This window comes from Triticum urartu, chromosome 4, assembly GCF_003073215.2.
Source record: "Triticum urartu cultivar G1812 chromosome 4, Tu2.1, whole genome shotgun sequence".
Taxonomy (NCBI): Eukaryota; Viridiplantae; Streptophyta; class Magnoliopsida; order Poales; family Poaceae; genus Triticum; species Triticum urartu.
In genome coordinates, this window is record NC_053025.1 from 35,138,482 (window position 1) to 35,166,065 (window position 27,584).

At 45.6% G+C, this 27,584-nt stretch overlaps 2 protein-coding genes across 3 annotated transcripts; one reads left to right on the top strand and one right to left on the bottom strand.

Moving 5' to 3' along the window:
* Positions 1–16,556: 16,556 nt before the first annotated feature.
* Positions 16,557–20,755, top strand: LOC125550488 (CSC1-like protein RXW8). Its single transcript, XM_048713495.1, has 10 exons — positions 16,557–16,891; positions 17,010–17,156; positions 17,245–17,308; positions 17,421–17,630; positions 17,943–18,134; positions 18,283–18,581; positions 18,713–18,989; positions 19,120–19,395; positions 19,480–19,713; positions 19,827–20,755. The coding sequence occupies exons 1-10, from the start codon at positions 16,608–16,610 to the stop codon at positions 20,079–20,081; spliced, it is 2,238 nt and encodes a 745-aa protein (XP_048569452.1). The 5' UTR covers positions 16,557–16,607; the 3' UTR covers positions 20,082–20,755.
* Positions 20,756–21,457: 702 nt separating this feature from the next.
* Positions 21,458–27,422, bottom strand: LOC125550490 (inositol-tetrakisphosphate 1-kinase 3). Of its 2 annotated transcripts, none has more exons than XM_048713496.1 (10): positions 27,048–27,422; positions 25,292–25,373; positions 25,108–25,140; positions 24,823–24,943; positions 24,219–24,311; positions 22,812–22,919; positions 22,548–22,724; positions 22,378–22,433; positions 22,213–22,297; positions 21,458–21,840 (listed from the first exon to the last, which is right to left on the bottom strand). In XM_048713496.1, the coding sequence occupies exons 1-10, from the start codon at positions 27,239–27,241 to the stop codon at positions 21,731–21,733; spliced, it is 1,059 nt and encodes a 352-aa protein (XP_048569453.1). In that variant the 5' UTR covers positions 27,242–27,422; the 3' UTR covers positions 21,458–21,730. The 2 variants fall into 2 exon arrangements, with proteins under 2 accessions (XP_048569453.1, XP_048569454.1); XM_048713497.1 differs by having other exon boundaries at positions 25,041–25,140; positions 27,048–27,221.
* Positions 27,423–27,584: the final 162 nt, after the last annotated feature.

The window sequence follows — 27,584 nt, forward strand, 5'->3', positions numbered from 1 at the left end:
AGTGAGGGATCATCTCATAATGCTACCGCCGTACTAAGCAAAATAAGATGCATAAAGGATAAACATCACATGCAATCAATATAAGTGATATGATATGGCCATCATCATCTTGTGCCTTTGATCTCCATCTCCAAAGCACCGTCATAATCACCATCGTCACCGGCATGACACCTTGATCTCCATCGTAGCATCATTGTCGTCTCGCCAACTATTGCTTCTACGACTATCGCTACCGCTTAGTGATAAAGTAACGCAATTACATGGCGATTGCATTTCATACAATAAAGCGACAACCATATAGCTCCTGCCAGTTGCCGATAACTGTGTTACAAAACATGATCATCTCATACAACAATTTATATAATCACGTCTTGACCATATCACATCACAACATGCCCTGCAAAAACAAGTTAGACGTCTTCTACTTTGTTGTTGCAAGTTTTACGTGGCTGCTACGGGCTTAGCAAGAACCGTTCTTACCTACGCATCAAAAACCACAACGCGGTATAGTGATTGCTTTTTGATCTTCAGAAAGAACCTTGTTCATTGAATCCGATTCAACTAAAGTTGGAGAAACAGACACCCACTAGCCACCTGTGTGGGAAGCACGTCGGTAGAACCAGTCTCGTGTAAGCGTACGCGTAATGTCGGTCTAAGCCGCTTCATCCAACAATATCATTGAATCAAGAATCAACTAGTGACGTCAAGCAATATGTATATACCCACGCCCACAACTCTTTTGTGCTTCATCCAACGCATAGACCTAGCTCAGATGCCACTGTTGGGGAACGCAGTAATTTCAAAAAAAATCCTACGCACACGCAAGATCCATCTAGGAGATGCATAGCAACGAGAGGGGGAGAGTATGTCTATGTACCTTCGTAGACCAAAAGCGGAAGCGTTATGAAACGCGGTTGATATAGTCGAACATCTTCGCGATCCAACCGATCAAATATCGAACGCACGACACCTCCATGTTCTGCACACGTTCAGCTCGATGACGTCCCTCGTACTCTTGATCCAGCTGAGGCCGAGGGAGAGTTCAGTCAGCACGACGGCGTGATGACGGTGACGATGAAGTTACCGACGCAGGGCTTCGCCTAAGCACTACAACGATATGACCGAGGTGGAATTCTGTGGAGGGGGGCATCTCACACGGCTAAACAATCAACTTGTGTGTCTATGGGGTGCCTCCTCCCCCATATATAAAGGAAGGGAGGAGGGGAGGGGCAGCCCTCTCTATGGCGCGCCCAAGGGGGAGTCTTACTCCCAGTAGGAGTAGGCTTCCCCCTTTCCCTAGTTGGAGTAGGAGAAGAAGGAAGAGGGGGAGAGAGGGCAGCAAAGGGGGCGGCCCCCCACCCAATTCGGATTGGGCTTGGGGGGCGCTCCCTCCACCTGGCCTCCTCCTCCTCTCTCCCACTAAGGCCCAATAAGGCCCATTGACTCCCCGGGGGGTTCCAGTAACCCCCCGGTACTCAGGTAAATGCCCGAACTCATCCGGAACCATTTCGATGTCTATACATAGCCTTCCAATATATCGATCTTTATGTCTCGACCATTTCGAGACTCCTCGTCATGTCCGTCATCACATCCGAGACTCCAAAATACCTTCGATACATCAAAACACATAAACTCATAATACCGATTGTCATCGAACATTAAGCGTGCGGACCCTACGGGTTCGAGAACTATGTAGACATGACCAAGACATGTCTCCGGTCAATACCAATAGCGGAACCTGGATGCTCATATAGGTTCCTACATATTCTACGAAGATCTTTATTGGTCAAACCGCATAACAACATACGTTGTTCCCTTTGTCATCGGTATGTTACTTGCCCGAGATTCGATCGTGGGTATCTCAATACTGTAACGCCCTCGATGCGGCTATATCTCCCACGTGTCAAAGCACGACTTAGAGGCATAACCGCATTGAAAGCAATGTCGCAAGTGAGGTAATCTTCACACAACCCATGTAATACATAAGGGAAAAAGATACATAGTTGTCTTACAATCGCCACTTCACACAATACATGAATAAAGCATTACATCATCCAGATACAATCAAGGTCCGACTATGGAACCAAAATAAAAGAAGACTACCCCAAATGCTACACAGATCCCTGATCGACCCCAACTAGGCTCCACTACTGATCAACTAGAACGAAACAACATAATGAACAAGATCTTCATCGAGCTCCTCCTTGAGCTTGGTTGCGTCACCTGCACGGTACCATCGGCACCTGCAAACTGGTTTTGGAAGTATCTGTGAGTCACGGGGACTCAGCAATCTCGGACCCTCGCGATCAAGACTATTTAAGCTTATAGGAAGGGTAAAAGGTATGAGGTGGAGCTACAGCAAGCGACTAGCATATATGGTGGCTAACATACGCAAATGAGAGCGAGAAGATAAGGCAAAAGCACGGTCGGACAACTATGATCAAGAAGTGATCCTAGAACAACCTACGTCAAGCATAACTCCAACACCGTGTTCACTTCTTGGACCCCGCCGAGAGGAGACCATCACGGTAACACACGCGGTAGATGTATTTTAATTAAGATAAACTTCAGGTTTTCTACAACCAGACATTAACAAATTCCCATCTGCCCATACCCGTGGGCACGGCTTTCGAAAGTTCAAATCCCTGCAGGGGTGTCCCAACTTAGCCCATCACAAGCTCTCACGGTCAACGAAGGATATTCCTTCTCCCAAGACAATCCGATCAGACTCGGCATCCCGGTTACAAGACATCCTCGACAATGGTAAAACTAGTCCAGCAAGACCGCCCGATGTGCCGAAAAATCCCGATAGGAGCTGCACATATCTCGTTCTCAGGGCAACACCGGATGAACACTACGTACAACTAAAACCAACCCTCAAGTTTCCTCGAGGTGGCGCTGCAAGTGGCTCTGTTTTGGACCAACACTCAGAGGAGCACTGGCCCGGGGGGGTTAAAATAAAGATGACCCTCGGGAGCGCGACTCCCAAGGGAAAAGTAGGTGGTGGTGAGGCAAATGGTAAAACCAAGGTTGGGCCTTGCTGGAGGAGTTTTATTCAAAGCAAACTATCAAGGGGTTCCCATTATAACCCAACCGTGTAAGGAACGCAAAATCCGGGAACATAACACCGATATGACGGAAACTAGGGCGGCAAGAGTGGAACAAGACACCAGGCATAAGGCCGAGCCTTCCACCCTTTACCAAGTATATAGATGCATTAATTAAATAAGAGATATTGTGATATCCCAACAAGTCCATGTTCCAACAAGGAACAAACTTCATCTTCACCTGCAACTAACAACGCTATAAGAGGGGCTGAGCAAAGCGGTAACATAGCCAAAGAACGGTTTGCTAGGACAAGGTGGGTTAGAGGCTTGGCTTAACAATATGGGAGGCATGATAAGCAAGTGGTAGGTATCGCAACATAGGCATAGCAAAAGAGCGAGCAACTAGCAAGCAAAGATAGAAGTGATTTCGAGGGTATGGTCATCTTGCCTGAAATCCCGCAAGGAAGAAGAACGAGTCCATGAAGAAGAAAAACAGACGTAGTCGAACGGATCCTCACAAACACGACGTTATCGGAACCAACCCGAAGAAGCAACACCGAAAGAAGCAAACAATCATGGTAAACAACCATCACATAATCATGGCATGATGCACAAACACGTATGATGCATGTCTGGTTTAAAGAAGCATGGCATGGCAAAAGACACAAACAAAAACTACAAATTAAGTGGAGCTCAATATGCAACGAGTTGCATATTGACGAAACACCACAACAATTTATTTAGTTTGATCTCGTTTATGTACCCAACAATATTAAATGTTGTTAAACATGGCAAGAGGGTGAAGCAAAGTAAAACTACCTATCTAGTCAAGTTTAAATGAGGCCGGAAACAACGACCAACACTTCCGGAAAATCCTCATATGCATTTATTAGGTTTGGTACTGTTCTGCCCTAAACACAATTTTATATTTGTTAAACATGCAAAGTGATGCCACCATGTTAAACTAGGCATTTTTCTACCCCATTTGCATATAAAGTTTATTAAATTTGGAGCTACGGTTATTTAGTTATGGAAATAAAGCATTTTAGCAAGTTATTTAAGCAAATTTAAACAAACAACATTTTAAACATTTTAAACATAGATGAAAGTGGCAAATTATTAATCTACACAAACTTCTAAGCAAGTTTCATATTTAAAGTTTTTACATATGATGCACCGTTTGTGAGTAATGAAATGCATGAAGTTTAGGGGCTGATCTGCAAAAGTGCAATGCCCTAGAAATTGATAAAATCACAGCTAAGGAAAATAAACCTAACGGGCTGAAACTAAGCAGAGGCCCAACAGGGAATAAACAAAGAGAAAGAAAAGAAAAAAACACAGGAGGTGCTGGGACTCACCGTGGGCTTCGGCCCAGATCTGGAGAGGTAGCAGCAGGCCAGTGGGGCTGGACCTGGCGAAGGGAAGGCGCGGTCAACGCAGCGCTGCTGGAGCTGGGCTTCGCACGAGGCAGAGGAGGGGGTCAACACAGACGGGCGAGGGGACTTGTCGCTGTTCGTCGTCGTTTCCATACGCAGAAGCAAAGGTCGGTGACGAGGACTTGCAGCGGCGTCTGGGCGGGTCTTGGTGCCCGGAGGAGGTCCGGCCGGTCTTGGAGGAGATCGAGGCGCAGACGGCAGCTCGAAGCAAAGGGCAACGGTGGAGGAGGAGGTCGGGACGACGCGGAAGGCACAGGAGCTCGCGACGACTGGGTCGAGCTGGAGGAGCTCGGGCCTCAGGTGCGGGAGCAGAGGGGACCGAGGCGCCATGGTAGGGGAACGGCAGCTGCGGCGGGGAAAAACTTGGCGGCATCCATGGCCGGCGGCGCGGTACGATTCCTGCAGAGACACGGTAGAGAGAGGGAGCACGCGGTGAGAGAGAGAGGAGAGAAGGACGAGGAAAGGAGAGGCAGGGGCGCAGGGAGCTGCTGGACCGGCGACTGGACTCCGGCGAGTCGCCCCTGGATCGGGACGAGGAGGTTGCGGCGCGGGACTGGTCCTGCTGGTGGTGCTCGCTAGCTGGTGGATCGAGGGGATCCGCAGGAGAGCACTGATTGGGGGGGATTGGATGGATTAGATCTGGGGAAATCCCGAGAGAGTGGCGGCGGTGCTAGGTAGGATCCCTAGAAATTAGGGATTTGGTCACGGTTTTAGACTAGTATATATAGCGGGTAGGTTAGTCTAGGGGCTATCTCGTCCCTCCGATCGTAATCGGGCGGACAGAAAAAATATGTTAGGAAGTGCAATTAACAAAACAGAGACGTTTTGTAGATGTTTGGGGTTGATCCGGATTCAACGGTGACGACTGTCTGGGTCGGGTCCGGGACAACTTTTGGACGCGCGCGAGGAGGGCCGCGGGCTGACGAGAGAGGTTAGGTTGGGCCTGGCGGTAGGTAGTGGACTATGCAGAAGGCCTCAGACTAAGAAAAGAGAAAAGAGAGAGACCCGGCGACTGTTTCCGGAGACCGAAAACGTCCGACGCGTGTCCGGCTATAATGCCGCTATAGTTTAACGGTTGGGCTATCAAACGAATCCGAATGCGATGAAACTTGACAGGCGGTCTATCTACACTATAATAAGACCACCCGCAAACTTTCAACCCAATCCGAGAAAATTTTCCGGCCACTTATAAAATAATATTTCGAACGTGCCACGGGCGCGTGCTAATGTGGTCGGGCTCAGAATGGACAACGGAAAGAACGAGGAGACTGGGACGGATGCAAGTTTTGAAAACGTGATGATGCAATGCACATGATGACATGACAAAATGCAACACGCAAGTGAATGACAAGACAACAACAGCGAATAACTGGAAGACACCTGGCGCATCGGTCTCGGGGCGTTACAACACTCCACCACTACGAGAGGATCTCGTCCCGAGATCTAGAATGGCACCGGAGGGGAAATGGAAGAGAAAAAAGAAGAGGTAAAACTAAGTTGCTTCTTTGACAAACGAGTGAAACCAAAGAACCTTGCGAGGTTGAACAAAAAGAAAGGAGGAATGCCACGAAGATGAAAAAAGTTGAAAACACTCCGTTGGAAAAGAGGAACAAGGAACATTACGGAAACCTTGAGATTGCAAAGCTAAGAATGACGAGCGCAAAGGACAAGAAGGAATTGAAACCACTCTGGTTGAAATGAGATAAACAAAGATCAAAGAAGAATAATCTCGGGCAGAACTCCGGTTGAAAAGTGATATGAAGCTTGATAAGATGAAAAGAACTTGAGCAAAGGGCACAACACTCCGGTTAAATGGATAAGCACGAAAAGAACATGATCTTCACAATATGATATGATGAGTGAAGAGAGCATCATCACAATGCCTCCGGAACAAAAGAATAGAAGTTGGATCGTTGGAAAGGAAAGAGTTGAGAAGAAAATGACATCTTCTACCACAATAGAATTTGAGAAGCATCCTTAGAAAGAAGTATGGAACGGAGTTGTTGGAAAATCAACAACGAAACAAAAAGCTGCTTGTGGGCTTATGAAAACATCTCAAAACTTAAGGTAAAATTCTTCCACTAACGAAAACCAGATTGGATTGATAAGAACAAGGAGACGAGAAACTTATTTCACCGGGAGGATAAATGAAGAACTTGGATCATTTATAAGCACCATAAATAGCAACAATCCTTAGGGAAGGCTTTAGGTGAAACATGACACAAGATAACTCCAACGAAGAGGTTGATGGATTTAAAATACCTCATTCTTAACAACATGTGAATCATGAAACATGAACTCAAATTATCAAGAATGACATAATACCACCTCTAATGATACGGAAGAAAGAATTGCACTCCGGATTGCAAGATGAAGAATGCTTGAGTTCCTCTGAAAAGAATCTCGATGAACACTTCGAAAAGGAATTAAATCCTTTATGAACCATCATGTAGAACCTTCATGAAGAACTCCGTTAAACAAAAGAATGATCAAACGGAAGGAAAGAGAAGTTGAAAAACACAAGGTGAAGCCTTGCGATGATTTAGAAGGAGCTTCGCGACGAGATAATGGGGAAAGCTTGGAACTCCGGAAAAGAAAGTTGAAACAAATGAAACCGAGAATGTGATATGATGAACCACTCCGGAAATCAGAAATTGAATTTACTTGATGAAACAAGAATAATAATTACATTATGCTTATCCTTCACCAATTTAAATTGATGACAAGCAATGGATTTGGCATACTACTTATTCTCGTTGAAAAGAATTACAGAGAGGTATAGTGCAAACTTGAGAAGGTCTAGGACGAACCACCAGTAAGATTGGGACAACGAATGAATTGATAGGATCACCATGGAAGCGAATCTTGAGCAAACCACCGTAAGAATTGGAAATGAACGAAGTAAAAATAAAGCAACACCGGGAAGAATTAGAACGAAGATGCTTGCTAGGATTTAGATACATGAGATCGAAGAGATCATGAATTGATTAGAGGATATTTGATCGATGCACCGGTAAGATTTCGAGAATGAAAGCTGAAAGCTGAGAATGAATAAACCTGAATTGATGGACTCCGGATAATCAAACTAAGAAGACTCTTGAATTGCTCCGGATAGGTGAAAAGAATTCTCACAATCAAAACAATTATGAGAGGATGGCCTCGAACCAGAACCACGAATCTCTGAGAGAACGGATAAGATATGGAGGAAAAACTCTTCTTCGGTCTTCAAATGTTGAGAATGATGACGAGAAACACCACCATGAATTATTTAGATACTCCGGGATGACGAATAGAAAGGTTGAGCCAACGGTGAAAAGAATTTGAAAGATCTTGGAGAAATACATATGACTGATGATGAATTTTACGTCAAACTTTGAAAGATTTGAGAATAGCTCCGATAAAATAAGAAGAGTCAGGTAAGATCCTGGGAAAAGACCTGTGGGTTAGGGCCCACTCAAAAGATACACCGTTGAACAATTTAAAAGAGAGATTGCACCGGTTGAATTAAATGGTTTGAATGAGATAACAACCTCGAAATAGGTTGAACTGATCTTGAATGACAAGACGAGCCTTCTGAGATATCTTCAGCACTCCGGAACAAATGAATAGCGAGAAATGAATGAATATGAGGTGCACCGGCAAGAGAAGGTATTTGAAACGAGGAAAAAGGATATGATCCACAAAGCTTGAATTGGATCCACCGAAGAAGAAAATGAGTGAGGAGTGACGAACTTGAAGCTTCGTTAGAATCTTCATGAGAATCACCGGATAAGAACATTGACGGAAAGGAATGAAGAGGCTTCACATGAATAAAATGGATACTTGATTAAGTAATATGAGTCCTTGAAGAAACAAGGGTGGGAGGGTGGGTAAAACAAAGGCAACTTAGGGACAGATGAAGCGAACAACTTGGGGAAACCGAGAGGTGATCTTGCGGATGTTGAAATGATCGGATCCACTTGAAGAGAAACACGCCGGTTGAAAAGGATTGACATGACAATCTCGATTATCATGAAGTATTAGTATTCACATAGAAATATGAGGACACCACTTAGGCAAGGTATGGAATCAACATTTGACTTCGAAGCAACTCGAATACCACAACTGAAAACAAAAACAAAGGATTGGCTTGCAGAATAAGCCGGAACAAACATATGATAGAGATTTCGTCCGAAGTTTTCGTGGTGGGGCCTACACGGGCTCGATCGTACAGCACCATCATGTACAAGGCAGTGCACATGGCATACGAAGCATCCCCGAGTCAGCATAGCCAAGGACTCTTTAAGACACAACGAGACCACTGTAAAACCAACCGTGGATAGGCGGACCACTAGACGTCGAACCCCAATTTCATATCATACATCTGTCGGAAAGATATCCTAAGAGCTACTTGAATTCCCACTTATAAACTCCTGAAATTTTCCGGTTATGCAATCAGGCGTTGGGGATACAGGGGAAGCATAATATCTCACCCAAAACTAGCAAATCCTACATCCAGATGTATCCATCCTTCAACACATAACCAAGAAACCTTCGGAAATCGTTTACTTCAACCTTCGAAAAGCATCCATTATACGAGTTATGGCAATACTCCTGAACTCCCACCCCAGTACTGGGTGGCGTCGAGGTTATCTCACCAACAACTGCATAAAAGAGATTTTCGATGTCGGCGAACTCAGTATTCCAGAACTGCAACGATAAAATTGTGACGACAACACCTCGGAGCTCAACTCCCCGGGACACTGCCACAACCCCTAAATGTCAGGAGGCACCAAGAACAATGTTCTCGTCACAAAACCATCGGAACGATTCCAAGATACCCGCGTGATCCTAAAAAAATTCTTTAGTGAAATTTGAGAAGAGAAGAGTCAAAACTCTACGTCAGGATGCCTCACCAGAGCGATGAAGGGACTGAGGAGTAAAAAGAATCCCACTCTCTGATATATGTAATCCTAAATGACTCAAAACATTTTTTCTAGACTCAACAATGCCAGCGATTCGATCAATCAGGGGGCTCCTAAAGTCGGGGAAGGCTCTGATACCAACTTGTCACGCCCTCGATGCGGCTATATCTCCCACGTGTCAAAGCACGACTTAGAGGCATAACCACATTGAAAGCAATGTCGCAAGTGAGGTAATCTTCACACAACCCATGTAATACATAAGGGAAAAAGATACATAGTTGGCTTACAATAGCCACTTCACACAATACATGAATAAAGCATTACATCATCCAGATACAATCAAGGTCCGACTACGGAACCAAAATAAAAGAAGACTACCCCAAATGCTACACAGATCCCCGATCGACCCCAACTGGGCTCCACTACTGATCAACTAGAACGAAACAACGTAATGAACAAGATCTTCATCGAGCTCCTCCTTGAGCTTGGTTGAGTCACCCGCACGGTATCATCGGCACCTGCAAACTGGTTTTGGAAGTATCTGTGAGTCACGGGGACTCAGTAATCTCGCACCCTCGCGATCAAGACTATTTAAGCTTATAGGAAGGGTAAAAGGTATGCAGTGGACTGGGCAGAAGGCCTCAGGCTGAGAAAAGAGGGTGAAGCAAAGTAAAACTACCTATCTAGTCAAGTTTAAATGAGGCCGGAAACAACGACCAACACTTCCGGAAAATCCTCATATGCATTTATTAGGTTTGGTACTGTTCTGCCCTAAACACAATTTTATATTTGTTAAACATGCAAAGTGATGCCACCATGTTAAACTAGGCATTTTTCTACCCCATTTGCATATAAAGTTTATTAAATTTGGAGCTACGGTTATTTAGTTATGGAAATAAAGCATTTTAGCAAGTTATTTAAGAAAATTTAAACAAACAACATTTTAAACATTTTAAACATAGATGAAAGTGGCAAATTATTAATCTACACAAACTTCTAAGCAAGTTTCATATTTAAAGTTTTTACATATGATGCACCATTTGTGAGTAATGAAATGCATGAAGTTTAGGGGCTGGTCTGCAAAAGTGCAATGCCCTGGAAATTGATAAAATCGCAGCTAAGGAAAAAAAACCTGGCTGAAACTAAGCAGAGGCCCAACAGGGAATAAAGAAAGAGAAAGAAAAGAAAAAAAACACAGGAGGCGCAGGGCCTCACCATGGGCTTCGGCCCAGATCTGGAGAGGTAGCAGCAGGCCAGCAGGGCTGGATCTGGCGAAGGGAAGGCGCGGTCAACGCAGCGCTGCTGGAGCTGGGCTTCGCACGAGGCAAAGGAGGGGGTCAACGCAGACGGGCAAGGGGACTTGTCGCTATTCATCGTCGTTTCCATACGCAGAAGCAGAGGCCGGTGACGAGGACTTGCAGCGGCGTCTGGGCGGGTCTTGGTCACCGGAGGAGGTCCGGCCGGTCTTGGAGGAGATCGAGGCGCGGACGGCAGCTCGAAGCAAAGGGCGACGGCGGAGGACGAGGTCGGGACGATGCGGAAGGCACAGGAGCTCGCGACGACTGGGTCGAGCTGGAGGAGCTCGGGCCTCAGGTGCAGGAGCAGAGGAGACCGAGGCGCCATGGCAGGGGAACGGCAGCAGCGGCGGGGAAAAACTTGGTGGCATCCATGGCCGGCGGCGCGGTACGATTCCTGCAGAGACACGGTAGAGAGAGGGAGCACGCGGTGAGAGAGAGAGGAGAGAAGGACGAGGAAAGGAGAGGCAGGGGCGCAGGGAGCTACCGGACCAGCGACTGGACTTCGGCGAGTCGCCCCTGGATTGGGACAAGGAGGTTGCGGCGCGGGACTGGTCCTGCTGGTGGTGCTCGCTGGCTGGTGGATCGAGGGGATCTGTAGGAGAGCACTGATTGGGGGGGATTGGATGGATCAGATCTGGGGAAATCCCGAGAGAGTGGCGGCGGCGCTAGGTAGGAAATCCCGAGAGAGTGGCGGCGGCGCTAGGTAGGATCCCTAGAAATTAGGGATTTGGTCACGATTTTAGACTAGTATATATAGCGGGTATGTTAGTCTAGGGGCTATCTCGTCCCTCCGATCGTAATCAGACGGACGGAAAAAAAATGTTAGGAAGTCCAATTAACAAAACGGAGACGTTTTGTAGATGTTTGGGGTTGATCCGGATTCAACGGTGATGACTGTCTGGGTCGGGTCCGGGACAACTTTCGGACGCGCGCGAGGAGGGCCGCGGGCTGACGAGGGAGGTTAGGTTGGGTCTGGCGGTAGGTAGTGGACTGGGCAGAAGGCCTCAGGCTGAGAAAAGAGAAAAGAGAGAGACCCAGCGACTGTTTTCGGAGACCGAAAACGCCCGACGCGTGTCCGGCTATAATGCCGCTATAGTTTAACGGTTGGGCTATCAAACGAACTCCGAATGCGATGAAATTTGACAGGCGGTCTATCTACACTATAATAAGACCACCCGCCAACTTTCAACCCAATCCGAGAACATTTTCCGGCCACTTATAAAATAATATTTCGGACGTGCCGCGGGCGCGTGCAAATGTGGTCGGGCTCAGAACGGACAACGGAAAGAACGAGGAGACCGAGACGGATGCAAGTTTTGAAAACGTGATGATGCAATGCACATGATGACATGACAAAATACAACACACAAGTGAATGACAAGACAACAACGGCGAATAACAGGAAGACACCTGGCGCATCAGTCTCGGGGTGTTACAAATACCTAGTTCAATCTCATTGCCGGCAAGTCTCTTTACTCGTTCCGTAATGCATCATCCCGCAACTAACTTATTAGTCACATTGCTTGCAAGGCTTATAGTGATGTGCATTACCGAAAGGGCCAGAGATACCTCCCCGACAATCGGAGTGACAAATCCTAATCTCGATCTATGCCAACTCAACAAACACCATCGAAGACACTTGTAGAGCATCTTTATAATCACCCAATTACGTTGTGACGTTTGATAGCACACTAAGTGTTCCTCCAGTATTCGGGAGTTGCATAATCTCATAGTCATAGGAACATGTATAAGTTATGAAGAAAGCAATAGCAGTAAACTAAACCATCATAGTGCTAAGCTAACGGATAGGTCAAGTCAATCACATCATTCTCTAATGATGTGATCCCGTTTATCAAATGACAACTTTTGTCCATGGCTAGGAAACTTAACCATCTTCGATTAACGAGCTAGTCAAGTAGAGGTATAGTAGTGACACTCTGTTTGTCTATGTATTCACACATGTACTAAGTTTCCGGTTAACTCAATTCTAGCATGAATAATAAACATTTATCATGATATAAGGAAATACAAATAATAACTTTATTATTGCCTCTAGGGCATATTTTCTTCAGATCTATCCTTGGTGAATTTGCTCAGATCTGGTCGTAGTTCGTTTATGTTTGTGTTTCTTCAGGTTGAATTGTTCCGATCTATGCTACTCTTCATCGGCGGCGGTTGCTGTTCTGCTGCGTTGGTCCTACGGGGCCTTAGCATGACGACTTCCCGACTGTCTACTACAACAAGTTTTGCCCGGCTCCGACAAGGAAGGGGCGATGATGGCGGCGCGCCATTGGCTCGCTTCAGTGCTTGTAGTCGTCGCTAGGTGGTCTACGGACCTAGATGTAATTTTTGTTATTTCTGGTGTTCATTGTATTGCCATGATTGAAGATGAATAGATTGGTAGTTTTCTCAAAAAAAGAGTGTTTTGCAGGTTCACATCCTCTAACACGCACACTCTTTACGTGCACGGGCCTCTTGCCCCGCTTGGCCCATGCTCCCTGCGAAACAATAGCAGGCTGACAGAGCAAGCGCATACCAACCCCTCTAAACTCTATGGGCAATATGGACTGTGCGTAGAAAGGCCATACATGAAGGTGATTTTCAAAGCCCCCATGCAACTCATGCTTTTATCAACAGGTATATGGCGGAGTTAGAAATTATCAAGGAACAACAACCCTCACCGCAGACTAGGGGCGCAAATCAGCAACCGCCGAGCAGGAGTGTGCGGCCAAAAGCCCCGCCACTAGGATTTGCAAAGATCCATGTGGATGCAGGCACATCTAAATATCACAAAAGGGGCTCCGCAGTAGCAGCCTGTCGGGATGATCATGGCACATATCTTGGCAGTTCTTCCCTGGTCATCTCGGGAGTACATGAGGCATCTATCTTAGAGTCAATTGCCTGCAGAGAAGCATATGCGCTGGCGGAAGACCTAGCTCTACAAAATATCATCATCGCTTCTAATGCAAAGCAAGTCGTAGATGACATCAACCGGAACGAAAGGGGCTTCTGTGGCTCCATCATCACCGAGGTTAGGGCCAGGGCTGTGAGTTTCAACAGTAAAATTGTTTTTGAAGGACGTCGTTCGAACAACGACGGTCATAGTCTAGCTAAATTTTCTCTGAATTTACCTCATGGGCGTCATGTGTGGCTTACTCAACCCCACAACCCCACAACCCCACAACTGTGGTATTTGATGAATAAAATTATGGTTATCGCTCAAAAAAAAAACTATGACCAAAATCCATCAATCCTAGCCCTAAACTGCGAGAGTCTAAACGAGACGCGAGGGGTACGTGGCCCGGCTCGATCTGTCCCTCCGCACTCGGCCCCCCGTGCCTGTCCGCCTGTCTAGCACTGCGCACTAGTGCAGGTGGTGACTGGTCAGGTCACCTTGGTCGACATGCATCGGCACCCCACCACAGACCAACTTCCTCAGCGACATGGTAACACGTACGGCTGTCTTATGCATCACGCGCGGTACTAGCCTTCCATCCACAGGCAAGTCCAGTCCAGTCCTGTGACGCGTTAACTGTAAGTGGCGATTGATTCCAACCAAGGCATGGCCCGGTTGACTTGGGCGCGCGTCAGCCCTCTTGGCTTCACGTCCGTGGCCTTCACGCACCGCCCTGTGCCTGTCGGAGGCCTTTTGAATAACATATAGTAGTATTTACTATCTCCGTCCCAAATTTATTTTACAGAACCACAAAATAATGTCACAATTTTGAATTTTTGAAAACCATGACACTTATTTTGAATACTACCTCCGTTTCAGTTTACAAGTCCTATGCATATACCTAGGTTCCCAATTTTATCACCTTAATATAAATTATATAACGAAAAAATTATATCTTTTGAAAGTAAAAACACTGAAGTTTATGTTGGTATATTTTTTGTAATATATGACTTATATTAGGTTGGTCAAATTGATGATCTAGAGGTACGCACACGTCATGTAAATTGAGAGAGAGGTTGTAACATATAATAGTATTTACTATTTCCGTCCCAAATTTAAAATTATAAATTGGGACAGAGGAAGTATCCTACTTATCACTGTTGTACGAATACTTCGTTCCCAACACACCGCAACTCCTTTTGCGGAATCAACACAGCGCAAAATTTATTTTATTTCAGATTTTATGTTGGCATGGTGTAAACGTAGGGATTCCGTGCAAGTTTTGCGTGACGGAGACGTGGCGGAACATAAATACGTTTTCGGCGGAATACGTGGAGGCGTGTCTCCGATTCGGCCTACGTACGTTTTTGTGGGAGCATTCTTAAATCGGAGTGTATTGGCCACATCGACGTATTTGTGATTTTAGTACAGTGCACATTGACGTATCTGGTGTGGTCAAAGTTTTGCTCTTCCTTGGTTCTCAAAAAAAAAAGTTTTGCTCTTCCATGGGAATGCGATGGACGGGATAAGATGGACGAACCCAACACACGGTACCGCGTCAATGGATTATCCTGGCTTAGATCGCTCGTGCTGACACGCAGATACGTGAGAGTGACCGTGGAAAATATACTCTATGCCAGCACGGCGGCCGAAAGGGAATATATATGGTAGGATTCTTTTCTCTTTTGCGAATGAAAATGGACATAAAAAGAAAAGGAAGGATTCGAGATAAAGATAAGAAGAAATTACCCCGCAAAAAAAAGATGAGAAGAACTTGAACTGAGCCCCGGTCAACTCCCAAGCCGGCCTGGAACCGGACGAGACTTGCCTGCTCCCCTGACGTGTGCCCATCCATACTCCCGCGTATGTGGCTTAATTTGATTGGACAAAATAAGGCTCGGCCCCATCCCTTAAAATCAGGGGGAGGAGATGATTAGATTAGACAGAAAAGAGGAAAAAAGACAACCATAGGATGAAGTGGGAGCACGAATGGGAGCATGAGGAGGGAGCTGGCAAGCCGGATCCCCCGGAACTAGAGAGCAGATGTTTTAAAATGTGTTTTTCACCCTAAAAAATGTGTTTTTCTTGTCTGTAGTCCAGACTTTTTGAACTCCTTTTGCTTTTGAGCAAAGCACACCTTTTTTTAGACAAGAGCAAAGCACACCTGTGGACCTTTTTTTGGAGTCAAGCACAGACGATTTTCGGCCCAAGGTAGAAGATGGGCCGGCCCATTAAAATGTGTCTCTGCTGGATCAGACGTGACGGGCCATCGCGGGCCGGCAGGGGAGCCTGCGGTGCGCTATGCGTTATTAGGACGCGAAGAAACCACCATCCCCTCAAAAAAAACTAAAACGACGCCAAGAAAGAAACCAAAGACGCCACGCGGCTGCATGCAGCACGACGCGACGCGAACGACGCAGCGCCCCCCACCACAACCGCGAGCGCACGGTTGCCTCCGCCCCGCCCTCCCCTCGCCGACAACCCCGCCAACCACCTCCCGCGCGCTGCCGTCGCCAAGGGGCACCGGCCGGCCGGCGACCCACCGCCGTCGCCGCCTCCTCCTCCGCGCGATCGCTGACGACACCAAGGTGCGCTGCTGGATCCGGCAGAGGCCGGTTGCATGTGACGCGCGATCGATCCGTAAGTCTCCCTCGCGCGTGTCATCTCAATTTCCTCCTCGCTCCGGCCGGCCACCGTCGCCGTGCGCCGTGCTCGCTTGGCTCCGGGCCTCTTGATTAGACGCCGTATCTCTTTGCATTGCATGCAGTTTGGGGAATTATTTATTGCAGTGTGTCATTTCGCATCTCAAAAGATCACATTTGGTACTGATTGATCGCAGATCAAAATGCAATCCGCCAAGTACAGCAGAATTCTTAAGATGCATGCTGTCGATTAATTCATCGAACGTGCAGAATTGATTGATCATCCGGTGGACTGAATCTAAATGAAATGTTTGCGTGCGTGCGCAGTTCTTTCATGGGTAGATGGTCAGGAGATCCAAGAGCACAAGGTAGAGGAGGCAGGGGATGGAATTTTCCGCCCTTCTGACTTCGGCGGGCATAAACATCGCCTTGTGCATTCTCTATCTGTCCCTCTACTCCATCCTCCGCAAGCAGCCGCACAACTTCCGCGTCTACTTCGGCCGGCGGCTCGCCGAGGAGAAGTTCCGGCAGCAGGTGGACTACTTCTCCTTCGAGAGGCTCCTCCCCACCGCCGGCTGGCTCGTCAAGGCGTACTGGTGCACCGAGGACGAGATCCGACGCGTCGCCGGCCTCGACTCCGTCGTCTTCCTGCGCCTCTTCATCTTCAGGTCATATTCCATCTCCCTCTGATTGATTAACGAACCACCATTGTTTGCTTGTTTCTATGTTTCTTTTACTTACAATTACATGCTGCCTGCTTGCTTTGCTTGTTGCGGACTGATGCAGCATACGCATCTTCTCCATAACTACCCTTATCTGTGTCTTTGGAGTGCTCCCTGTGAATTACAATGGCCAAGAAATGGCCCACACGCGGGTCCCAGCGGAGTCGCTCAATGTATTCACCATTGCAAATCTCAAGGAAGGATCAAGCAAGTAAGCTGCATCTTTATTTGTACCCGATCACGTTTAGTTACTGAATTCAAATAATCTGACTGACACGCGGCCTTTGTTTTATGTACAGGCTTTGGGTGCATTGTACTGCTTTATATGTTATAACAATCTCAGCCTGTATTCTTCTTTTCCAAGTAAGACCTGTCCACAATATAATGCTGTTCATGTTTGTTACCAAAAGATTCTTACCCAAAAAAGTTCAGAGCAACCATATGCTGTAGCTGATTATACATCTTCATGTTGCAGGAGTACAGGTATATCTCAAGAAAGAGATTAGCACACATCACTGGATCAACGCCCAATCCGGGTCATTTTGCTGTGCTTGTTCGCTCGATTCCAAAGTCACACAACGAGCTTCTTGATGACACCATCAGGAATTTCTTTCTTAACTATCATGGATCTAGTTACCTGTCACATCAGATGATCTATCGAAAAGGAAAGTTGCAGAATTTTGTGGTAAGAATTCTGCCTTTCAAATATGATTAGTTGGAACTCAAATTATTTACCTATTCTCTATGAAATTTATTCTTGTGAAACTAGTCTACGGTTTTGATGTTCTCTACATTTCAAAATGATCGAATTTCTATGATGCATGTTCGCACTTCTGAGTTAGTTCGATTCAATTTCGCTGCACTGGTAAAATGTGTATGCACTACTTTTACACTTGCCGTTCAAATTCAGCTTGACACAGAAGAGGCCCTATATATACATATATGGATATCTTGTACTGACTACTTAAGATCATTTCCTCAAACTCTGTTTTTGCAGGATAGTGCCGAGAGGGCTTACAGGAAATTTGTAAGAGTAAAACTTTCGGCATTTGACCAGAACATGCGGTCTAGCTTGAATAGATGTGGTCTCTGCGGAGTACAAGCTTCCTCGTTTGAGCTTTACCGCAACAAGTTCGTCGAGGCCAAGAAGTCAGACCTCACTGATCCAGAAGTAGTCGAGGCTCAAAAGGTCATCGTTATCACTTGATCTAGTTAAAACTACTATTACTGCATGTTTAAAGTTTTGACCAGCACATTGCATGATCTCATTCTTTTTTGTCTGAACGATTTCTATGCATCCTCTCCTCATAAATAAATCTAGTCCTGCTGCCCAACAGGACTGCCCAGGTGCTATAGTGTTCTTCAAGACTCGCTACGCGGCAATTGTGGCCTCCCAAGTTCTTCAGTCTTCGAACCCTATGCTATGGGTGACAAATCTGGCGCCGGAGCCGCGCGACGTCTACTGGTCGAACCTCTGGATACCCTACAGGCAGATCTGGCTCCGGAAAATCGCGACCCTCGCGGCTAGTGTCTTCTTCATGTTTGTCTTCATCGTACCCGTCGCGTTTGTTCAAAGCATGATGCAGCTGGAACAGCTCAAGCAAATGTTCCCAAACCTGAGAGGCGCACTCAAGACGTAAGTAGTAGAATCTTAATCAATAATCATAGAGATTTCACTTTGTTAACAGGTTTGCATGCAGCTGACGACTGAGCATGTCGCATCATGCATGCCCTGAGCCTGAAAGAAAGAATCCCTTGTTCGTGCAGGTCATTCTGCGTGAGAGTCGTAACGGGGTACCTCCCCAGCGTGGTCCTGCTGCTGTCCCTGTACACCGTTCCTCCCCTGATGATGCGCTTCTCGGCGATCGAGGGGTCGATTTCTCGCAGCGGCAGGAAGACGAGCGCGTGCACCAAGATTCTCATCTTCAACATCTGGAATGTCTTCTTTGTGAACGTGCTATCAGGGTCCGTGCTCAACCAGCTGAATGTGCTCACTAGACCCAAGGACATGCCGTCTATGCTAGCCGAGCTCGTGCCAAAGCAGGTAGGTTGGTTTCTAGCTAGTGCCTTAGTTCAAAACTGCGACACTTATTTTGGATCGGAGGGAGTTCTAAGGATTAACTAACTGATGATGGGTTTGTTAATTGTGTGCTTTGTTTGGATGGGCATGGCAGGCAACGTTCTTCATGACCTACGTCCTCACATCAGGCTGGTTCAGTCTATGCTCGGAGATACTGCAGGTGTACAACCTGGTGTACAATTTCTTCAGGAAATTCATATGTTGCTACCAGGACGAGCCAGAATACGTCTACTCTTTCCCCTACCACACCGAAGTCCCCAAGGTCCTCATGTTCAACGTGCTCGGCTTCACGTTCTCGATCATGGCGCCTCTCATACTGCCCTTCTTGCTCGTCTACTTTTGCCTCGGCTACTTGGTGTACCGCAACCAGGTATATGCACATGTGTTAATAACTTGATCATCCATCCATGAAAGGAACGGACAATTTTCTTCTGAAATGCATGCATGCTTGCAGATTCTGAACGTGTACTACCCCAAGTACGAGATGGGAGGGAAGCTGTGGCCGATCATGCACAACACCATGGTGTTCTCCCTGGTGCTCACGCAGATCATCGCGCTGGGCGTGTTCACCATCAAGAAGGCGCCGATCTCCACGGGGTTCACCATCCTGCTCCTCATCGGCACCATCCTCTTCAACGAGTACTGCAGGCAGCGCTTCTCCCGCATCTTCAACTCCTTCTCCGCCCAGGTCTCATCATCATACACACATACACACATACATTCATCCATAGCACTTCATTTCCTCTTTGAAAACGAAATGCAAAACTGTAAATGTTGGGCGTGTGTGGTGTCCGCATGCAGGACTTCATCGAGCTGGACAGAGAAGACGAGCAGTCCGGGAGGATGCGGGAGATCCACGAGCACCTGCTGGACGCCTACTGCCAGTCGCCCCCGGGCAGCGCCGACGAGATCCCGATGGAGATGATCATGGAGGACCCGGCGCAGGAGGCGTCCAACTCGAGCCAGGAGCTCTGCGACACGGTGCAGGAGGTGGCCGGCTCCATCATCCAGGAGCACATCGAGGAGCGGCACGGGAGCTCCAGCGGACGCCGCTGATGTGCTGCGTTTTGGCTCTCTTTTATTTGTGCCTTGGCTAGCTACCGGCCGATCTGTGGCTTACGTACGGTCGATGAATCTCGACCTAATTATACGTGTATGTAGGGTGGGTTAGCCCAAGTAGACGACCACGATGATGATTAAGATGGAGCTAACTAACTGGCTTGTTGGATCCTATGTATGTTGTAGGTACAGGTTTGTTTCGGTTCCCGAGGGTGTCAACTGTGCAGATTAATTAGGAACTAATGGCTTACGATTTCACCTTCTTATGATAACACAAATGATGGTAACCTGACACATTTGTAACGAGCTCGTCGATTAAATATTTCCACTTCCAGTAATCGCAAATATAGGGATGAAACCACTTCAAGTAATCACAAATATACGGATGAAACCTGTGCGGATTTGGATACGGTTTTGTCGGATTCGGACATGAGTAACAGCCTCAAGTCAGAACCACATATTGCACATGCATACACGGCGAACATATTATAAATAAAAAACTGCAGCACAACTTAACCGATGTGCGCAATTACATCTTCCAAGACAGCCTTTATGTACAGAATACAACCAGTGTATAAGTTAACATATTTAAACTGAAACTATACACAAGATGAGCAAGTAGTAATACTTATGCACATTCAACACACAAAAACAGTGGAACATAGGAAGCAAAAATCCGCAACAAAACACTAACAAGCATGTGCTATCTCATAGAGAAAGATAACACTCATGTGATACAAGTTAATAGTTAAAATTTTACAGGTAAATTCGATAGTCGTATCTAAAAAAAATGGATAATCCGGCTAGAAAAATCAGATTATATCATCATATGTTAATAATACTATAGCATATATCATATCTTAGCAACCGGTCTAAGTTTCGGACGGAGTGTATTTAGATGTCCAAATCTCTTGCACAACATATGCTGTTAGATTCGGAAATGATTTCAGGCAGAAATTAACCATTCACCAAGTACTCACGGCGGGTGCAAGTGGCATCCCGCAAGGCATCCCGCCAAGTAATACTCACGGTCACGGCTACCACATGGACATGCTCAAGAGATCAGCTAGCTAAATTCGTTAGTCTGCACACAATCTGAAACCTTAACACCTTATCACCACAGAAGCTTCACACGTACCTTAACATTGTGCCACCACAGAAGCTTCAGACATAGGCAGTCAAGGCGGTCGCGATAAGTCTAGGAACGAGTAGCATGCCGTTCTTTCTCACACAAACGGTAGAAGCAAAGCAACCCGGCCGTGTTGCAGGTCTGCGTTTTAGCCAAGACCTCCGCCAGTGCACAACCACACGTCAGCGGGGAAATATTGCGTGGATTGTTCTACATAACTTTGAGATTTCTGGGACACCTGACGTGGGTGCGGATACCCGCTCGATTCCATTGCTAGGCCGAACAAGATTATTCGAGAACATGAAGAGAACACAGTTGTGCCAAAATGCGGATTAATAATTACAGTTCAACACAGTCCTCGCTGCCTTATCATCGCAACTACTGATGCCCAACTCTACCACAGATGAGATCTGATGATCCCTCTCCTCCTGATATGCACATTCATTTGTACACACAGCGAATGCGAAGAGACAACATACTGGCAAAGGTCAGAGGGAAGTTGGTCGGTCTCGACTCTTCAGCCCTCGCCCGAGGTATAGCCCGGTCGTCGCTTGTACTCCTTCTGCTGGTCTAGGCTCAGCAGGAAGTCGGTGAAAACATGCTCGTATCCAGGCATCTTACCATACCCTGCAACCAAAAAAGATTTATCTGAGGAATTTCTAATATACTTGAAAAAAATGCCATATTGGTCCTATCCTCATTTTGCACCTACTAGCCAGATTGCGTTGACACAATGAGTTAGCTGACAGCCAGACATGGGAGGTCAACATCTCACTTCACAGTGTATCCAAGACCGGTCATTTCTTGAGAATGCAACAAGGAACCATGTGACTTTTGGCTGCCCAAAGTAAGATTCTGATAATCCAGAATCTTCTCCAAGAAGTAATAATGTTTATTTATTTTAACAAATCCATGTGCTATTCGAAACTCATAAGCAGAAGACGGCTCAAACTGATATCAGATAAAGTAGACACTCTTGAAACAAGTTTGATCACATACCAGGAAAATAGTTCATGTCTATAACATAAAACCGATCCCTTGTCCCATGCTCTCTGATCATATCTATGTTGAATAGCCTAAGACCCTGTCAATCAGGCATACAGGTGATATTAATCATATGGCATCAAATGAAGCAGAACTAACAAGTGCAAGAATCTCTGGTACCAGTCGGCGGCGCAGCTCTCTTGCCAATATCTCAAGCAGTGGCCTTGGAGGAAGTTCTGATGCAATATGTAAAAACATCAGTTGACAAATGTACTTTCTGAAATCAATGTAGAACGGCAACATGCCAACAATTACTGTAAGACAAGAGAACCCAAGCCATGGAAGTTTACCAGCAACATGCGGGTCAAGATCTGCATCCTCCGCAGTGGCTGCAGCACAAGAGACCCTCGGAAACCGGAACACTCCGGCGTTATTTGACAGATCACCCTCATCCACGTTAGGCAGTGAGAACCTACGCACTACCCTAATTGCATCCCCAACAATGTAGACCTTAAATAAGACGCCGCCTATAAATGAGAGAAACAAAACAAAAGGTTAATACAGAACTGGAAAAATGTTCGTAGGAACGACCAGATAAAACTCAAGTACAATACCATGGTTAACAAATTCCTGAAGAACCAACGGAGGCTCAAGCTTCGTCAAGGAAGCTGCGTCATAAGCAAGAGACAACTCATGAGACTTCGCCACCAGAGGCTTCGCCACTGCACACAGTATAAGTGGTTAACAGGCCATATTGGAAAGACAAATTGCCAGGAGATTTAAAACAGACCCCAGTAATGCCAATAATTAAATACTCCAGTCAGGTAAACATTAACTCAGCTTAAATTTATGTTAAACTTCATTTCAAACAACAATGTCAAACACTCGGCGTTACTTGGAGTAATTGCATTCTGGAGCAGGCATTGAGTAACTAATTTCGAGTTGTGCCATCTAAACAAGGTATATAACACCAGTGAACTTGCTCTAGTTATGTGCTTTGAACCAGGTACAGTCCAGGTTAAGAGAAAAACTAGTCAGTGGCGCAAGCAGTCAGGTGACACGTGGAGTTGACATGCAGGAGGAGGTCCATGTCAAGCATTCTCAGGATAAACAGCCTATGCAATCAGACCCTAGAAAGGGTCAAACTGCTGCTCCTTCTGTCCAGGCCGCACAGTGGAGCCTAGAGATGTAAAGAGCTCTCACTCAATCATCGATGGGTCCAAAGGAAGGGCCCCGGAGGAAAGCTATGGCTCGAGGAGTGCCCTCATAAGCTTCTGCATATGTGCCAGTTTCTGTGGGTTCTCTTTTTTTGTTCTTTTTGTGGATTTGGGTGTGCTTGTAGGTTTGTGGATTTGGGTGTGCTTGTAGGGGTGGTATCAAAATTAAAGAAGGCCCACTTATGTTATGTGCATGATGTGAACATAAAGGGTGAACTCACGACTACTGACATAACATCTGGCGAGAAATGCAATTTTACTCTTCTGACTGAAAGATGCATTTGCTTATATCTCATCCAGAACACGGAATGCTGATTCCGGCTCAAAAAAAAAGAACAGGGAGCACTCCAATCGATTTACAGAAAATCCTAGATACACCTTGGAATGATCGAGCCATACAAAAAGCATAGCAATGTCTAATGTTAATAGACCTTCATTTTTATTTTGTCTATTATTAGGTTACACGGAGAAGACCTAATCCAGTTAGTTCACCATGGATTAGATTTGTACCCTTCAAGCTATCTGTAACCTACTACCTATCCATCAAATGTACAGACTACAGAAGTAAATACTACAACTAACATGACAATCATATGAACCGATCAACCAGGCAAGAAATGGAGGAAAGATGCTGGAAATGAACACTTGCTCTAGCACGTACAAAATTTTCACAGAAGTCAAGAGGACAAAGCATGTCCATTCACCTGTGAGAGATGACAATGGTGACCTGAATTTTGTTTCTATAGTACAGAGTGCCTTATGGTAGCTGAAAAGAGAAAGACTGCCCTTATAAGGCAGACTTACCTAATGGAAGCGATAGCCCAGCCCTCATAACCGCAGCTGGTATTGACAATGGGTCTGTGTTAACAAATAGCTGCTTCGGAACACCAACTTTACCTGCAAAAATCAACTGCACATGGTGATCAAATCAGCCTTTGAGAAGGTTCCAAGAACCAACCCATTATATCAAAGCTACTGACAGTGGAGGGAATTTTCGATGAAAGCAGATAAAAGTTTACTGCCAATTTAAGTGTGCCAATTTAAGTGTGTAAAGATAAAAGATAAACAATCAAAAAGGATCACAAGCTTCAACAGTCATTGGTAAAGGGGTCAGCGTCACAAAAAATATGATAGTTCAGGTGACAAGAGAATAAAGGGTTCACGTCAGCCAAATGTACAGTACAGTGGAACACATTGCCTAATACTACATTTAATAGCATATCATATACGCTTAACATACCCATATCATTACTTGAACTAGTATTTGCAACATGTTAATACAAGATTAATCCAAATATAATGAACTTAATTTGTTCAACCAGAAAAGGCAAGTGAATTTCTGTATAATCATAGTAAGGATGATGGGTTACTTCCAAACATAAATTAGAAGAAAATTCATAAAAAATACCATGACAATCCGCAAGGTCCAGTTTAGAAACTTCTTGAAGCATAGATTGGCGGTTCAGCAAATGTTCTATGGCACCTGGTGGGTCAAGAACAGTAACTTCTGGGTGTGTCTCTCTATATTCCTATCAAAATGATGCAAAACCATCAGCGGAAGTTTAAAATTATAAAAGGACAGAATATGCATATAATATTTAAATAACCATATTGAAAATGTCTTACAAAGATATTGAACATGTCTCGCAAAGAGAAGTTCAACAGTGGTTTTAACATATTGTATGCTACTGACCTCCAACCGTCGTTGCCACTCCTTTCCAGTCAACTGTAGAAAATACAATTTTATCATTTTGTCGTCAATGAATAAGAAAATGCTTTTCGCAAAAAAAGGAAATCTCAGAGAACAATACTAAAAGTATAACATTCCCTTGACATAAAATACATGGGTAGGAGCTAAATATACTCCGTATAGCTACCTTATGCAGAATAACATCAAAAGGGCCTTGATCTGACAGTGGAAGCTTTTGATCAATTGCAACAAATTGAATGCCTTTCTTCCTGCATTAATTTTGCAAGGATGAGAAACAAATAATCTGGAAAATCTAACAAATAAGTAAGTCTGCAGCACCAGTTGCTCAACGGAAGCAATTGGCGGCTAGCCAACACTTCAACATATTAATCCAAGTTATAAAATTACAACTTAAAAGCATTAAACCTAAAGTAATGCAAATATTTAAAGTCTCCAACCTCTTGTATGTTAATAAGTACCCAGACAACATAAATGAGCAGTAAATTGTCTTGAAATGAATGTTTACAGGTTATATTTTATTGAATCTTATATAAGATAGATGAACCTGGTTTAATGATAATTATATTAGAATGAATTTTTAGTCCACACTGAGCATTAGTGATGTGCTGGTTTGCATGATAGAAAGGTAATGCACATGTTAAATCATGTGGATCCTTTAACTATTGTCAGAATCTTATCATGCTGGACCTATACTATTTTCATATTCGGCAATCCACATCCTGCTCTGGTCCTAGTGATGTGAGGATGGCACAAGCTGACAAGTAAAAAAACTGAGCATGTAACTGCAATTTGCAAATTGATGACATATTCTAGATCTCTGGTGTATTTAAGCCAACTTGGAACCCTGCAGTTGCTTACCATACACACTTGGTCACACCAGTCAATAACTCGAACATTTTGTAATAAGGTTAGACACAATTACTCGAATAATGTCAAAACAGTGCATTTCAGTGGCAGCTTCCTGTATTAGTTCAGGGATCTACTTAATTTACAGTTTAGTGAATAAATTAAGAAAGGGTCACTACTGGAAGCGAATATAATATCACCATAAGACCGGGAGTGCATCGATGTCACTATCCTATCCCAAAGAAAACAGCATCAATACAAAGACGTGCTTGAATAGACTAATTTCAGTCAGTGCGCACAATGATTCCACAAAAATGAGACTCCGATTCATTGATTGAATAAATGGGTGTTTTAAAATTATCTGAAATTGCTGGTAATTACTGAAACAGATGTCAAGAAAACCTCCATGATGCATAATAAACCAAAAAATAAAAGCCTATAAAGCATACCGTGCAAGGTAAACAAAGCAGATGATACTCTAATGGATATCACGATCGGGAGTATCAATCAAGAAACCCTTTTCACCACCTTTTGGACTATAACTTGACAAAAACGTTTTCCCACTTTTAATCCTATTTGAAGCTAAAGTATTCCCCTCCCTTTTGTGCTCAACAGCTTTGTAATCTCTTTAACTCAGACAAACAATCAGTGGGTGGGACAATGATATGCACTAGCCATTTCCGTCCCTAAGCAGAGCAAAGAAGGGGGACCGTGTGCCCTGAATCTTCTCCAGTCAAGAACAGAGGTCAATGGACGAGGTGTTAATTAACGCAATAACATTAAGAAACGATGTATGTATCATTCAGTAAGTTCTCCTCTTGCAGACGGAGTGACCAGAAGGATCATGAATTTCCGCTGTATATCTTCCAAATTGTGCAGGATAATTTTTCCTGTTCCATCCAACTCACAAGGACAAACAACAGGGGCCGTCTGACCAAGCGCTTTTCCCCCAATGCAGGACATGCTAATCATCTCAAAAAAACAATCGGCGCATTTCCAAACAAATCATCTCTCCGCACCTAGATGGACTCGAAACAAACGCGACCGGACGAATCTACAGGCGACGTCGTCGGTACCTGGCGAGCCCCCGGAGCTTGGGCTGGAGGAAGCTCTTGGCCTTCTTGGACGTGAGCGCGTACCCGACCACCAGCTCCCTGGCGCGCGCGGGCGCCGTCGCCGGCATCACCTGCTCCTCCGCCGCTACCGCCGCCGCCGCGGACTCCTCCGGCTCCGCGCCCCCTTCCGTCCCCACGCACCCGCCCGACACCATCGCCCCCGCGCCGGCGCCGAACCAATTGGCCGGCGGGATCGGAATGCGGCGAGCGCACTCGGGAACAAGCGGAGCGGAGGCGGAGACAGGTGTATGTGTGTGCGTGCGCGTGAGGGCGCCGTGTGGAGAGAGAGAGAGGGAGAGGGGAGGAGGAAGAGAGAGAGAGAGGTGGGGATGGGGGGCGTGTGCGTATTTGTAGGTGGAGGACGGGAGCAACTTCGCCTTTGGGACATGGAAACAAAGTGTCGCCGGATTACCGTTTTGCCCCTGGCTTTTTTCTGCTTATTTTCTTGGTGTTTCCATGTGGATATTTTTCTCAACTTTGTTTTGGTTAAATATTTTC

Excerpts from the sequence above, each read along its gene's own strand:
- LOC125550488 (XM_048713495.1), top strand. The coding sequence starts at position 16,608 with ATGGAATTTTCCGCCCTTCTGACTTCGGCGGGCATAAACATCGCCTTG. Across the intron at positions 19,396-19,479 it reads ACTTGGTGTACCGCAACCAG|ATTCTGAACGTGTACTACCC; the intron begins GTATATGCACAT and ends GCATGCTTGCAG. Across the intron at positions 19,714-19,826 it reads TCAACTCCTTCTCCGCCCAG|GACTTCATCGAGCTGGACAG; the intron begins GTCTCATCATCA and ends GTCCGCATGCAG.
- LOC125550490 (XM_048713496.1), bottom strand. The coding sequence starts at position 27,241 with ATGGTGTCGGGCGGGTGCGTGGGGACGGAAGGGGGCGCGGAGCCGGAG. Across the intron at positions 22,725-22,811 it reads TCAGGAATTTGTTAACCATG|GCGGCGTCTTATTTAAGGTC; the intron begins GTATTGTACTTG and ends TCTCATTTATAG. Across the intron at positions 22,434-22,547 it reads TCTTGACCCGCATGTTGCTG|AACTTCCTCCAAGGCCACTG; the intron begins GTAAACTTCCAT and ends ATATTGCATCAG.